The sequence below is a fragment of the Narcine bancroftii genome, chromosome 2 (assembly GCF_036971445.1).
Source record: "Narcine bancroftii isolate sNarBan1 chromosome 2, sNarBan1.hap1, whole genome shotgun sequence".
NCBI classification, from domain to species: Eukaryota; Metazoa; Chordata; class Chondrichthyes; order Torpediniformes; family Narcinidae; genus Narcine; species Narcine bancroftii.
Window position 1 is genome coordinate 37120909 of NC_091470.1, and position 15728 is coordinate 37136636.

Sequence of the window (15728 nt, forward strand, 5' to 3'; positions counted from 1 at the left end):
GGAGATGGTTGAATCCCAAGGAGAAATATTTTTGTTTTATTCATTTCGATATGATTCTTATTGTAGAACAGATTTTTCTTATTATCGGCAAACTTGCAAGGACGTGCAGTATCTGCTGAATATAAAAGTAGAATATTATCAGATAATTCTCATTTATTAATAAAATGTTCAGATTCAGAAAAATAGACAACACATATAGATGGAGATTTAATTCTTTATTGTTAAGAAATGTTGAGTTTTGTAATTTTATAAGAGATCAAATATAGCAACATTTACAACTAAATACAAATTCTCTTAATAATAAATTTGTTTTGTGGGATACCTTAAAAGCATATCTAAGAGGACAAATTATTAATTTTTTGACTAAAATTAAGAAACCGTATTCTAGCGAGGTTGATAATTGGAAAAGGAGATAGAAAATTTAGAAAAAGATTTGCAGCAGAATTCAATGGAGACTAAAAGGATACAATTGATAAATAAGAAATTGCATTATTGTTCATTGCAGACATAAATTTGAGAAATTATTATGAAGAACTAGACTAATATTATGAATTGGGGAAAGAGCTCATAAGATATTAGCAATTAAAGACAGAGCTGTTTCTAGAATAATTCATGCTATTAGGAAAAATTCTAAACTTACACATAAGCCTCAATAAATAAATGATACCTTTAAGGAATTTTATATGAAATTACTTGCATCGAGACCTGAAAAATATGAGGTCAAAATTGGTAGTTTTTCTTAGCTGATCTTCAGTTACCTTCTATGAGTATTCAAGAGTGTAATGAATTGGCTGCTCCCTTTACTTGTAGAGAAATGATAAAAGTACTTAAATCAATGCCTAATGATAAATGTCCTGGTAGAGATGGATTTACAAATAAATTTATTTTTAAAAATCAGATTTATTAATGCCATTGTTAATGGATGTATTGAAACAAGCAATGGAGCTTCATACTTTCTCAGATTCTTTTTCTCAAGCTATTATAACAGTTATTTTTTAAAATGATAGAGATTCTTTAAACACTGGATCTTATAGATCAATTTCTATTGTGACAGATTATGATGTGTTTATATTGTTTATAGATATATTTTTGGGAGATAAATTAGCCATATAACCAGTTACAGCACAGAACAGGCCAGTTCGGCCCTGCTAGTCCATGCCGTAGCAAATCCCCACCCTCCTAGTCCCACTGACCAGCACCCGGTCCATACCCCTCTAGTCCCCTCCTATCCATGTAACGATCCAGTCTTTCCTTAAATGTAACCAATGATCCCGCCTCGACCACGTCTGCTGGAAGCTCATTCCACATCCCCACCACCCTCTGCGTAAAGAAATTTCCCCTCATGTTCCCTTATAATTTTCCCCCTTCAATCTTAAACCATGTCCTCTAGTTTGAATCTCCCCCTTTCTTAATTGAAAAAGCCTATCCACATTTACTCTGCCTGTCCCCTTTAAAATCTTAAACACCTCTATCAAGTCCCCTCTCAATCTTCTACGCTCCAGAGAAAAAAGCCCCAGTCTGCACAACCTTTCCCTGTAACTCAGACCCTGAAATCCTGTCAACATTCTCGTGAACATTCTCTGCACTCTCTCTATTTTGTTTATATCTTTCCTATAATTTGGTGACCAAAACTGTACACAGTACTCCAAATTTGGCCTCACCAATGCCTTGTACAATTTCATCATAACCTCCCTACTCTTGAATTCAATACTCCGATTTATGAAGGCCAACATTCCAAATGCCTTCTTCACCACACCATCTACCTGAGTATCAGCCTTGAGGGTACTATTTACCATAACTCCTAAATCCCTTTGTTGCTCTGCACTCCTCAATTGTCTACCATTCAATGTATATGACCTATTTAAATTTGCCTTTCCAAAATGTAGCACCTCACATTTATCTGTATTAAATTCCATCAGCCATTTCTCAGCCCACACCTCCAACCTTCCTAAATCACCTTTTAATCTACGGTAATCTACCTCACTGTCCATAACACCACCAATCTTTGTGTCATCCGCAAACTTGCTTATCAAATTCTCCACCCCTACATCTAGATCATTAATATATATAACAAATAATAGTGGACCCTGGACCGAACCCTGAGGAACTCCACTAGTCACCGGCCTCCAATTGGACAATCAATTTTCTACCACTACTCTCTGACACCTCCCATCCAACCACTGGTGAATCCATTTCACTACCTCCTTATTTATACCTAATGCCTCCACCTTTTTCCCTAACCTCCTGTGGGGAACTTTGTCAAAAGCTTTACTAAAGTCCAAATAGACAACATCCACAGCTTTCCCTTCATCAATCTTTTTTGTAACCCCCTCGAAGAACTCAATCAGGTTTGTCAAGCATGATCTACCCCTGACAAAACCATATTGATTACTCCCTATCAATCCCTGTCCCTCCAAAAATTTGTAAATAGCATCCCTCAGAACACTTTCCATCAACTTGCCCACCACAGACGTCAGACTTACAGGCCTATAATTCCCAGGTTTGCATTTGGACCCTTTCTTAAACAGAGGAACCACATGCGCCACCCTCCAATCCTCTGGTACCACCTCCGTGGCCAGTGACATCCTAAATATCTCTGTTAATGGCCCCACTAACTGTCCACTAGCCTCCCTGAGTGTCCTAGGAAATATTTTGTCCGATCCGGGAGATTTATCCACCTTTATCTTTTTTAACGCAGCCATCACTACCTCCTCGATTATCCTTAAATGCTTCATGACCTCCCCACTATTTTTCTTTACTTCAACTGGTTCAACATTTTTTTTCCCCTAGTGAATACCGAGGCAAAGAAATCATTCAAAATTTCCCCCATTTCCTCAGACCTCTCACTCAGCCTACCCTCGCTATCTACAAGGGGTCCAATTTTATCTCTCACTAATCTTTTACTTTTAATGTACTTATAGAAACCCTTTGGATTTATTTTTACTCTGTCAGCCAAAGCCACTTCATGCCTTTTTTTGGCCTTTCTAATTTCTTTCTTAAGATTCCTCCTACACTTCTTGTAGTCCTCCTTCAACTTCTCAGCTCCATGCTCTTTATACCTCTTGTACACCTCCCTTTTTCTCCTAACCAAATTTCCAATATTGCTCGAAAACCAAGCCTCCCTATGACTTCCAGCCTTTCCTTTGATCCACACTGGGACATAACTACTCTGTACCCTCAAAATTTCTTTTTTGAATATCCTCCATTTTTCATTAACATCCTTACCTGAAAATATCCTGTCCCACTCAATACTCCCCATATCCCTTCTTATTCCTTCGAAATTTGCTCTTTTCCAATCCAGAACCTCAACTTTAGGCCTCTCCTTGCTCTTCCCTAAAACTACCCTAAAACTTACAGAATTATGATCACTAGACCCAATTGGTTCTCCAACATTAATGTCCGCTACCTGACCTAGCTCGTTCCCTAACAGGAGATCCAGTATTACACCATCCCGAGTCGGTTCTTCTACTAACTGATTTAGAAAACAATCCTGAACACATTTAACGAACTCCAGCCCATCCAGCCCTCTAACTGTATGGGTATCCCAATCAATGTGTGGGAAGTTAAAATCTCCCATGATCACTACCTTATGTTTTTCACACATATATGTTATCTCCCTACAAATTTGTTCCTCTAATTTTCTTGGCCCATTTGGTGATCTGTAATACACCCCTATTAGCACCCTCTTGCCTCCTCCACCCCTCAATTCCACCCAAACAGCCTCACTGGTCGATCCCTCCATACCATCCTGCCACCTCACGGCAGTAATGTCCTCCTTTTTTTACCCCCTGATCTATCACATCTAAAACAAATGTATCCTGGAATATTAAGTTGCCAGTCCTGCCCCTCCTGTAGCCAGGTCTCACTAATTGCCACAATATCGTGACCCCAAGTATCTATCCATGCTCTCAGCTCATCTACCTTGTTCACTATGCTTCTTGCATTCAAATATATGCATCTCAGAGAATGACCCTCACATCTATTCTCTTTTTTACCTTCTATCCTAATCTCCATCCTACCTTTGTTATCTTTTGTATTCCTAGCTAGGTGGCCATACTCCCTGGACACTGCTCTCACCCTCTGTTCCCCACCCCCCTGCCAAACTAGTTTGGGGCAGGATTTTTAGTGTAGGTCGCAAACAAACACTTCAAAACAGATCTCATTTAAATTACTGGAGCACTGCTCGAGCCAAACAGGGTGGCTCCTGGGGGCCTTTGCAAAAACTTTAGGGAGTGCCCAAGAGACTTCACTAATGGATTGTTGTTTTGAAAAGCAACAGATGAAAGAGATCAGATGGAGTAGTTCGGAGCCACAGGCTGTCTGGAAGTGCAGCTTGTAGTTCTAAGAGGGTCATGTGGCTTTTGCAAGCAGAGAGAGTTGAATAGCTTTTTCCTCAGAGAGAGAGATCAGTTCTGCAGGGCTACAGTCAGCAGCAGCTGTTGGGACTAGAGGAGGACAAGCTGGCAAGCTTGTGGAAAATCCCCATTTGGAAGATGGGTTGTGAGTGCTTAGTTCTGCCTGGTCAAAGCCCTCGTGGTTCATGCAAGAGGACTGGCGGCCTAATGTTTCACTTGAAATAAGAGAAACGAAAAGGAATTCAGTGATGACCTGAAAGAAAGAGTTTTTCATCTGGAAAACCCTGAGGGGGCAAGTTTCTTCAGCAAGGCACTGACGTGGCTGATTAAAAAGGAAAGTTTGTGTCCAGGAAAAACAAATCTCTCTGAAAACCAACAAGAACCTTCCTGAGCGGTAACCATTTACCTTTCAAGCACCAAAGCTTGGTGAACTTGTGTTAAATTCTGTGCACAGTATAAGAATTGCCTGCAACCAGTGAACCTGGAGAAATGAGAAGTGAGATTGTACTGTGAATCAAAGAACTTACATACCATTACATACACATGCGGTTAGAATGAGAATGGAGTTAAGTTAGGTCAGTTAAGTTAATAGGGATAAGTTAAAATGTGATCCTGTTTTCATGTTTAAGGATAATTAAAAGTAACTTTTGTTTAAGTAACCATTTGTCTTGGTGAATATCTATTGCTGCTGAGTTTTGGGGTCTTCTGGGCTCTTAACACTTAGCTACAATTTTGTAATCAACATTTGACAAAGGTTCTAGCAAATAGAAGGCATTCTTAACCTTTTTTTGGCTATGACTCCCTTGGGACTCTGCTCAAAGTTTATCGCCACCTTCCCTGTAAAGCATTCAAGTTTAGTTGGTTTCTACTAACTGAATTTTTTTTTTAAATAACAGATTTCAGTCTGTGGCCCCCAGGGGGTGGCATATGGCCCCAGTTGAGAATGGCTAGTTTAAGGAGCCATCCATGTGTCACTATAATGGTTCATAAGGAATGTTAGAATAGTTGGTAGAAAGATAGCATGATTTTGTATTCAGGAAATATACATGACATTATAATATATTCCTGAGCATTAAGGGTGGGTGTTGAGTTAATTGTGGGTGATGTACACAGCCATAGGTTGAGGTGAAGTAGAATAATTGTGAATGTTTCTTCATTTGAAAAGTGGGGAGGTTGCTGAAGGAGTGTAGACTGAATTTGGATAGAAGTGATGACTTCTGGATTTGTTTATGTTTTCCGGAGTCGGCATGAATTCTGACTACTGTTCATCCTGGATGCCATTTCACACATTGTCATTCATCCTCAGTGGCAGAATTGTGAAGAGCAATTGAGCCCTCTGATCTCAGTGTCTTGGAAAAATCCCTCCAGACCTGTCCAAACAGCAAAATCTTGCTTCCTGCATTGATTAGGTCCTTTGCTTCAAATTCATCTAGATCAGTGGTTCCCAACCTTTAATACATAAATACCACTTTAAGTATTCCCTATGCCATAAGTGATCTGTGATTAATAAGGGATTGCTTAAGGTGGTATGTGGGTGGAAAGAAAAAGTTTGAAAACCACTGTTTTAATCATACCTAATTGACTCATTAAGTGCACAGTTTCATAACTCCAAAGGAAATGGGCTAATGATAATTTTTCTCAAGCAAAATATTTCAGTAATAATTGGGTCTAGAGCAGTGATTCTCAGCCTTCCCTTCCTACTTACATACTACCTTAAGCAATCACTTACTAATCACAGAACACTTATGGCACAGGGAATACTTAGTGGTATGTGAGTGTGAAGTAAAAGGTTGGGAACCACTGATCTAGATGATCAATGCAAAATATTCCTTTTTAATATTTAGTTCCTGTTACTAAATATTTACAGGTAACTAGTACAATTGACCCATATCTGCTAGGCTGCTGTTCCTCCCTTATTCTTTTGAAATGTCCTATGAATATTTTATATTTTTTAATTTAAATTTAGATGTACAGCAGGGCAACGGGCCCTCTCAGCCCATGAGGCCATGCTGCCCAATTACATCCAATTGACCTATAGCCCTCGGTACACTTTGAGTGGTGGGACGAAATTGGAGCACACAGGAAACCTACACAGTCATGGAGAGAATGTAGAAACTCCTTATCGATAGCGTCTGATTTGAACCCCAGTCGCTGGCACTGGAACAGCTTTGCACTAACCGTGCTGCCCCAAATAGTCAAGGTATATTTTTGTTTGGAAAGGATTAACATTTATAATTTAACCCAGTTTATATCTAACCAATTATATAAAGAAAAGCTGTGCCCCAAACCAGATCAAAAAATTATTTTGCCCTTGTGATGTACTTCTGAACTGTTTTTTTTTACCAATGACTCTTTTCATATGGTAAGTGAGATCATGAGTAAATTGATTTATCTGAGTATTTGGGTAATAACTTATTTTCTGCTAAAATGTTATTTGAATTTTGAAATGCGCAATCGGTTTCAACATGCCATTGACATGCAGGTTTATTTTTTACTTTAAAACCAAAAAGCATAATTGAAAATTTATACAAAATCACCATCGATTATTACTCTCAGTGAAAAAATGCAATAGATTATTGAGAACATAGAACACAGTTCAGCACAGGAACAGGCCTTTTGGCCCATGTGCCTGCACCTAACATGATATCCAAATTAAATTAAGGCTCTAAAATTGCACATGGTACATATCACCCTATTTCCTGCATATGTGTCTCAAAGCCTCTTAAATACTACAATTGTTTCTGTTTCTATTTCCATCACTACTCCTGGCAGTCCAGTTCAGTGTTCACTTTCAGTGTGGGAAATAAATTGCCCTGCACAGCTCCTTAAAATTCCACCTCCCCCCCCCCCCCACCACCAACTTATTCCATTACCTTAAAGGCATTTCCTCTTGAATGTAATATTTTTTACCCAGAGAAAAAGGTTCTCTCTCCATTATCAATGCCTCTGATAATTTTGTGAACTTCTATCAGGTCTACCCTCAGCCACCAAAGCTTCATGAAAAACTATTCGCGTTTGTCCAATCTTTCTCCATAACTCCCACAATAACAATGTCTGGATTAGAGGCTAAATGTCTTCTGTACCCTTTGCATACCTTCCACATCTTTCCTGGAATGGGGCAACCAGAATTACATTCAATACCCTAGTGAGGTCTAACCTAAAGTTTGTGTAGCTGGAACATGACTTCATTACTTTTCTACCCAATGCCTCATACAATGAAGGCAAACATCTCACATGCCTTCTTTACTGCTCCAGGTTCTTTTGCTTATTGAAGGAGTCTTCAATTAACTGTAAATGTTCCCCTTGCATTTGACCTTCACACTTGTAGAGGTTCAATTCCAACCCTCATTTCTCTGCCCATATCTGCAACAGATCAATATCCTTCTGTATTCTTTGATAGCCCTTTACACTGCCCACAACTTCACCAATCTTGTTGGCATCTGCAAATTTAATAATCCACCCAACTTCTTTTTCATCTAAATCACACAGTTTTCAACACTGATCCCTTTGGAACACCATTGGCTATGTACCTCCATCCAAAATAACACCATTCCACCATTACCCTCTGACTTCCATGGACCAACCAACTCCAAATCAAAGCCACCAATTCCCCATGGATTGCATGCATCTGTACCTTCTGGATTAACTTTCTTCTAATATACATCAAGAATGAATAGAAAGAGTGAGAAAATTAACAAGTATCAAGAAAAGCATTTGATCCAATTCCTTTCACTGGTTTGAGAATTGATGTTTTTTTCTGAGAAAAATAAACAAAATGTAATGAAGAATGTTGAGATTACTGGTGCCACGGTAAATCCTAAATCTGAAATGAAGAATGAGAAATTAAAAATTGAGGAATAAAAAAGAGATAATAAAGGGCAACAGAATTGACAGAAAAGTCATGATTTTGTGTGACAGTTAATTGCTGAAGAAACTGCTTAAGATATGAAATTTTATTAACTAGTTATTGATACAATTCAGTCACTCTTAACATCGTTTGTGTCAGTAATGAAAACTCTCTTGCACATTATATGCAAATTCTAAGATGTATACTTCACAGTTAGGTATATACAGCACTGCAATGCCCTTGTAATATTGTGGAATTATAGGCTTGTTTCCAAAAAGGTGCTTCTATCAACTACTGTGTCATCATGTGTGGCTTCCCCCACCCACCCACCCCATTCCATCTTTTTCTTGCTTATGTTCATATATGTCTACTGTTGCTTTTCATGAAGCAGAATGACACTTTCTTAACAACACTTCATTCAATGCAAAATATTAATGTTGGATTAAATACAATTGAAAACTTAGATCACATCACTATTTCCATGTTTTTCTTTTTTTATAGAAGTTACAGAAGGAACGCTTGTTGGCTCAACAGGTTTTGAAGAGTATAATCCAGAGGCTTTCACTGGAAGAGGGATTCCAAGTTTTGAGTCTCATTGTATGATTAGCTCGGATTCCGGAATAGAGATGACGCCTGGGGATACTATTGATTTGGCTAAAACTTTGGTAGACCCCATAGTGTCAGAGAAGTCAGAGGTCCAAAACTATATTGACTTGTGCCATTCTGGAGAATCAAAAGCTCAGGAGTTAACCAACAAATACTGGGAAGAGAAGACAATGCCTTTTGTAGAAAACACACGAGATGGCACGGAAGCCTCTCCCGAAAATATGAAAAAAATAGTTGATGAGGCAAAATTAATAGAAGAAATAAGCCCAAGCCTAAGTCCTGAGGAACCAACCACAGCACCCTATGTGGAAGAGCCTTCAGATGAAGATATTTCAGAGAAATGGGAAATGGGAGACACCCAGCAGAGTACGCATATGGATGCTTTAGGCTCTGTGCCAGGCCAAGTTGTGCTCACAGAAATGGAAACCATAGTAGATCCCAATAGTGGGTGCAAATCACAACATGAACAAGAGACCAAACCAAAGCAAGGATCCGATGTAGTACCTACTGTGACTGTATCAGAGCCTGATGATGACAGCCCAATCTCTCAAACACCTACTCCCTCAAGTTCAGGTAACAATTTAAATTTTAAATTGAAATATATTGGTTATAAACTAGTTATGCAAATTACTGTGTTAGGTTGCCAATGTTCATTTACATGTGTAGATGATTGTTTTTGTCATTGCAGTAATTGTACTGTTTCTATATTGACTTTTGATTTGGTCTTTATATTTTCCATTATTTGGAAAATTAATGTAAAAGGTTTTGAGTTTGTCATTTTGTGGTGTTTGCATATAATTTGCTGTCATGTTTCTATTCCTGATTTACCTGTCAATTTCATGCATTTGGCGATTTCACCAACAGGATGGAAAGGAAAATATTGTAAAAATTGCCAGTGAGAAACATGAAAAAAAACAATGAAATATGAATTTTAAGAATAAAGACTCTTCATTGTTGTACTTTCTAAAAGTGGCTTAGAATGGTTGACTGGTACAAGTCTAGTTTTAAGTTATTAGACCTTGTCACAAAATATCTAGTTCAGTGAGAAGGGTTATTCTGCGAACAGACTAACAAGTAATCTTGAACATTACATAAAGCTGTTGAAAGACTGCAATTTACAAAGTACAAGATTACAATGAAAAAAGACCAATTAGGACCAAGCAAGGGAAGCACGATAGCACTGTTATAGGGTTTATTCAGGAGGTTAATAGCTGTTTTTAAGCTTGTTGGTGTCTGCATTCACAAGCTTCTTGTTGATGGGAGAATGGTGAAGAGAGTAGTGCTCAGGGTATGTTGGCTGTCTTTTTAGATGTAGGTGGTATCTGTGGAGGGGAGAGGAGATTGCATTGTGTTCCATGCTACACTCAATCCCTTCTGCAGCTTCTCGTCATGAGCAGAGAAACTCCTATACTAGGCTGTGATAGATCCTGAAAGTATATTTTAAATGGTGCACCTGTAGAAGTTGTTGAGTTATCGGGGGACTTGATGAACTTCCTTATTCATTTAAAATGCATGTTGTGGATTTCAATCAATAATCTGGTTGTTCACCCATTTCTCTTTTCCTCACAATAATTTTCTTTTATTCATATATAAAATAAAATGAATAATTAAAAAATGTATCCATCTGTCTTTTTCCTTTATTTTTCTGTTTATTTATGTTTCTGATAGACTCATGAGTGAGTAGATAAATCAACTTCCATTAAAGCCACTTTTGTGTATGATTTTTGTGGGTCCCAAACTATATCTTTGTGGAGCCTTGCTGCCTGACAAAAAATAGATCACATTCAAATTGATGGAGAAACTGTAAATTACAAGGGCTTAGAACACAAATTTCCCCAAAGATGGAAAACCTGCACACATTTTGGCCTGATAAAATTAAATCAGTTAGCAAATAATGAATTTGGTACCTTGATTGAGATGCAACATCAGGTGGCAGAAATAAAGATAATTTTGCAGGATTACTGTGACTAAAAAATTCTCATAGGTCAAATCTATTGAACTAGTAATCCTGCAAAATTATCTTTATTTCTGCCACCTGATGTTGCATCTCAATCAAGCTACCAAATTCATTATTTGCTAATTAAAATTAGTCAGTGGTGTCATTAGTATCCGTGAACTAGGCAAAGACCATGATTTTAAATATTCTTGCTGGAAATTATCTACTTTGAGTCAAATTGTTGGTATAAAGTACAGAACTAATTTAATTTTATCAGGCCAAAATGTGTGCAGGTTTTCCATCTTTGGGGAAATTTGTGTTCTAAGTCCTTGTAATTTACAGTTTCTCCATCAATTTGAATGTGATCTATTTTTGCCAGGCAGCAATGCTCCACAAAGATGTAGTTTGAGACCCACAAAAATCCCTTTTCACCCTTAACTTTTCCCTTTTCACCCTTAACCCATGTCCTCTGGTTTGTATCTCACCTAACCTCAGTGGAAAAAGCCTACTTGCATTTACTCTATCCCCCTCTAAATTTTGTATACCTCTATCAAATCTCCCCACATTCTTCCACACTCCAGTGAATAAAGTCTTAACCTGTTTAATCTTTCCCTGAAGTCCCGACAGCATCTGAACTTTCCTGACTAACTTCCCATGTGGAACCTTGTCAAAGTCCTTACAAAAGTCTATGTAGACAACATCCACAGAAATTCCCTTCGTCAACATTCCTGGTAACCTCCTCAAAAAACTCTACAAGATTTGTTAAATACGCCCTACCACACACAAAGCCATGTCGACTATACATAATCATTCCCTGGCTATCCAAACACTGGAACATCCAATCTCTTAGGGCACCTTCCAAAAATTTACCTACTATGACATAAAGCTCACTAGCCTATAATTTTCTGGGTTACATTTGGAAACATTTTTTAATCAATGGAACACGTCCCGCACATCAACTGTGGCTAAGGACGTTTTAAATATCTCTGCCAGAGATATTAGCTTCACTTCCGTTCACAGGGAATATTCTGTCAGGTCCTGGGGATATATCCACCCTTATTTGCTTTATGTTAATGGTTAAAATTGGAAAATAGCATTGCTGGAGATTTTGGGTTGGTAATAGAGTAGAACACAACACAATCTAAAATAGGTGATGAGAGACTCTGTGTAAAGAGGATCTAAAGACTGACAAAGAAAACTAACATGATAATGAGGTTTTATGGACAAGGTGAAGGGAACCGTAACTGTGGGACCTAGACTGATGGAGGTAGAGAATATCTTGATTCAAAAGAAAATGCTTGAATGTCAGGTGAATTCTTCATATGAGAACCAAACTAAAGGAATTTAGTGGAGAGGAGAGAAGGGTGAGAAAGAGAGAATGTAAAAGAAGAATGCATTACTGGAAATAAAAGGAACTAAAAAATTTTTTTACCAGCATTTTAATGGATATCAGTGTGAAGGCTGGGATGAGATTTATTGAAGAGAATGAAGATAACTGTGTCCATAAAGGTGCAGGGTAATGTTAACATTGCTTGATGAGTACTTCTATCAATGTCAATGGAAACAGAAATGATAATGGATGGAGTGAAAATTAATAGGAAGGTTGTACTTAAGAGGCTGACTATACTTGCACAAGCAAGATGGCTTACATCCCAAATTGTTGGAATTCCCAAGGTAAATGGGAATGAAGACAATGAAAAGGCTTGGAATTTTTTCCAGATACAGAAAGATATTGGAAGCTTGGAAATTGAGTGAGCATAGCAGACTGCTACAAAGAAAACACCCCCCGCCCCACACACACAAACAGATGCACACCCCCACACAGACACAGACAACACACACACACTCACACCGTGTGGCAGGTTAAGCTCACTTCTTTATTAGGGCTGAAAAGGCTGCTTTTATACTGTCCAAGTTCCCTCCGTTTTTTGCTGATTGACTGAGTCATCCACATGAATAACAATAGTGGGCAAGAACATCTATGCATATGAATGCCCTTCTTCCCCAAACTGTTTCTGTTGAGTTAGCTGGGCAGCTTGACCAACTCCATTTTAAGGCTATTGGTCTGATGCTGCCCCAGCTTCTACCCCCGCTGGTTCGCTGTCCTGGCTGCCACATGAAGATATTTTTAATTCCCAGTCAGTTCATCATAAGGGCAAGAAAAAAAATTTGGAAACAAGGAAAAAAAAGGTGCTTTTGAGAGATTTAAGTAATTGTAATCAGTAGATTATATTTGACCAGCCTAGTTGTATGTAATGAATTCACAAGGCTGATGAAGGAAATGTGGTGAATATTGTCTCTTTGTTAGCATGTGAAAGGATAGTTAAAGAATTTTCATTGTCGGGTAAAAATAAATTATCTTAACAGAATAGTGAGCCATCATAAATTTTTTACCTGACAGGAGATGGTAGACTGTGGTGTTTCCTAATTAATTTGTGGTCAAACAATGAGGATAATATCAATGCACTGCTTGGGCTTGCACAATAGGCATACTAAGGTGAACAGAATTTCACATGTGAAACATAGAACAGTACAACAAAGTCCAGGCCCTTTAGCCCTCAATGTTGTGCCAACCCATCTATTCCTTTTTTTTAAAGTAGTAAACCCTTCCTTCCCCATAACCCTCTATTTTTCTTTCATCCATGTGCTTGTCTAAAACTCTCTTAAATACCCCTAATGTTTCAGCCTCCACAACCATCCCTGGCAAGGCATTCCAGGCACCCACAACTCTCTGTATAATGAATTAAAAACTTACCCTTGGAAGTGTGGCATGTTTTGGCAGAAATATGGGAAGAGATTATGCTAACAATAACATTGATCCTGGTAAATCATGTGGATGGGTATCAGTATTTATCAAGAACGTAGTTAGCAAAACATCTGGGATTGGTATAAAGGTATTGAATGCAGAAACCAGGTAAATTGTGTTAAAACTTTATTTAAAAACTCTAGTTTAGGCCACAACTACAGTATTGCATCCATTCTGATCCTTTGAAGGGTGAAGAGGATGTCCATCAGACTGGTTACAGGAGAGCAGGATTTTAGCATCAAGGATAGATCAGAAAGATGGAGGTTTTCTCCTTGGAGAATGTGCATAAGATTATAACAAGTTTACTTAAGATAGAGCCAATACTACAAACACTAGGAAACAAAGACTTAAGATCTGAGGTAAATGATGCATTTGAGATGTGAGGATGGTCTTTTCTGGAATACAAGTGGTAAAGATCAAGAACTGGGAACTGTCTGCCTTTAAATGGGGTGGAAGTGACAATAAGCAATTTTAGAAGGAAATCTAACAGATACACAAGTAAATATGTTTGGAGGAAATGGAATAGGATTAATGGGATAGCACTACCAACTTGGTTTTTTGAATGGTATTGACTTTACATGTATGAATGAGTAGAACTTTCCTCTCATTCTGATACAAGTGCAATTCAAATGCATTGAAATAAGGCTAGAAAACCACCATTTGGTCTAATTTTACCATCTCCAGTTTGGTGTACTGTCAATAACCAACTGTCTTAGAGATGTTGTTTTTGCTTCTGTATAAACATGCTCTTGAAACTATACAAGTAACAATGCTGATGGAGCATATTTTCTGTTTGTATTTATTATTGCAGAAGAATCTGATTCGCAGATTGAAACTGCTTACCATTTCCTGGAGGAGGAACATTCCCCGACTTACAAGGCTTCAGAGGAACCACAGTGTTTTCCTTCAGATGCTGCAGCTGAGAAGACATTGACAAGTGATACCTTGACAAAGCTAGATGAGTCCGAGGATGATCTGCCTCGTCTTTCAGCAACAACTCCAGACCTTGATGTCAGCAGTGCTGAATCTGGAGATTCTGAAATTGAGGTAGTGCCAGATGAGTTGGTCTCTGTGGAGGAAGCTGAAGCTTGCAGCTACATGACATTCAGACAGGTCGGTGGAGCTCCACCTTCTTCTGTTTCTTCAGTCCAGTACAGCATTCTGAGAGAGGAACGTGAAGCTGAGCTTGACAGCGAGCTCATCATTGATCCATATGATGCTTCATCGGCATCTGAAGAAAGTGTCCAAAGAGAACAAGAATCCCTTTTGAAAACTGATAGCATGGGAAGAGAATCTGATGAAAAAGTCTCAACAATGGATGATCAGCAAGAATCTGAGTGTCATCTGAGTCAGTCAGCTGAGTATACTACATCCTATGGTTTTGAAGATACAAGTGGGAAAGATACAACCACAACTGAACTTCCTAATCCCCTGAATTATTCAACACCTTTCATTGCACCTGAGGTTGTGGTTGAAGAGCCATATCCTGAAGAAATCTCTGAAGAAGCAATAAGTGCTCGCAAATCCTCAGAAGGAGCCAAGGCAAGAAAGGATTTGGAAAGCAGCCAACCCATTATTTCTGAGCAGTTTCTGCTGGTACTAAATAAGAAAACAGGTAAATCAAGACATTACATATTATATTGTTTAATTGATTAAATTTAAATTATCTTCAATTTCTACTAATTTTAAACTTTACTACTTTTTATGAGATATTAAGAAATATTACTGCTTGATTTTTGTTTCTAAGTTCAGTTAATATACATCTTTTATTTATCTTTATTTTAGTTAAAGGATACCGATATTGATTCCCCATTCCAAGCCTATTTCCCTGAGAACTTAAATATGTTATGCCATGCATGACTGGCTGCCACCTAGTCAAGTGAAATAGCAACTCTTCAATATTTTGAGATGAGTTGCCTTGAGTTTGCCAAGTAGTGGTCTGTTCCCTGAAAATATTTTTTGATGGTGCACTTCGACACTCTGTTAAGATGCAATGTTATTCTTTACCTCTCTGGTCTTGGTTATCCAGAATAACTGTTGCTTGTTATGCATGGACACTAATGTATAGAATAAATAAATAATTTGTATTATAAATTAGAAGTATTTTAATTTGTATAAGATGAAATTTAATCAGGATTATTTGTTTTTTTAAAAAAACATTAACTAACAATAAATGGG

General features: G+C 38.0%; 1 protein-coding gene across 4 annotated transcripts in view; it reads left to right on the plus strand.

The window, feature by feature from the left end:
* The window catches only part of rtn1a (reticulon 1a), a 206842-nt gene that overhangs the window by 91758 nt on the left and 99356 nt on the right, over positions 1-15728 (plus strand). For all 4 annotated transcript variants that reach the window (XM_069916313.1, XM_069916310.1, XM_069916311.1 and 1 more), the window contains 2 exons: positions 8704-9381; positions 14362-15165. In XM_069916313.1, the coding sequence (XP_069772414.1) occupies positions 8802-9381; positions 14362-15165 (1384 nt within the window). In that variant the 5' untranslated portion in view covers positions 8704-8801. The remainder of the gene's footprint in view (positions 1-8703; positions 9382-14361; positions 15166-15728) is intronic.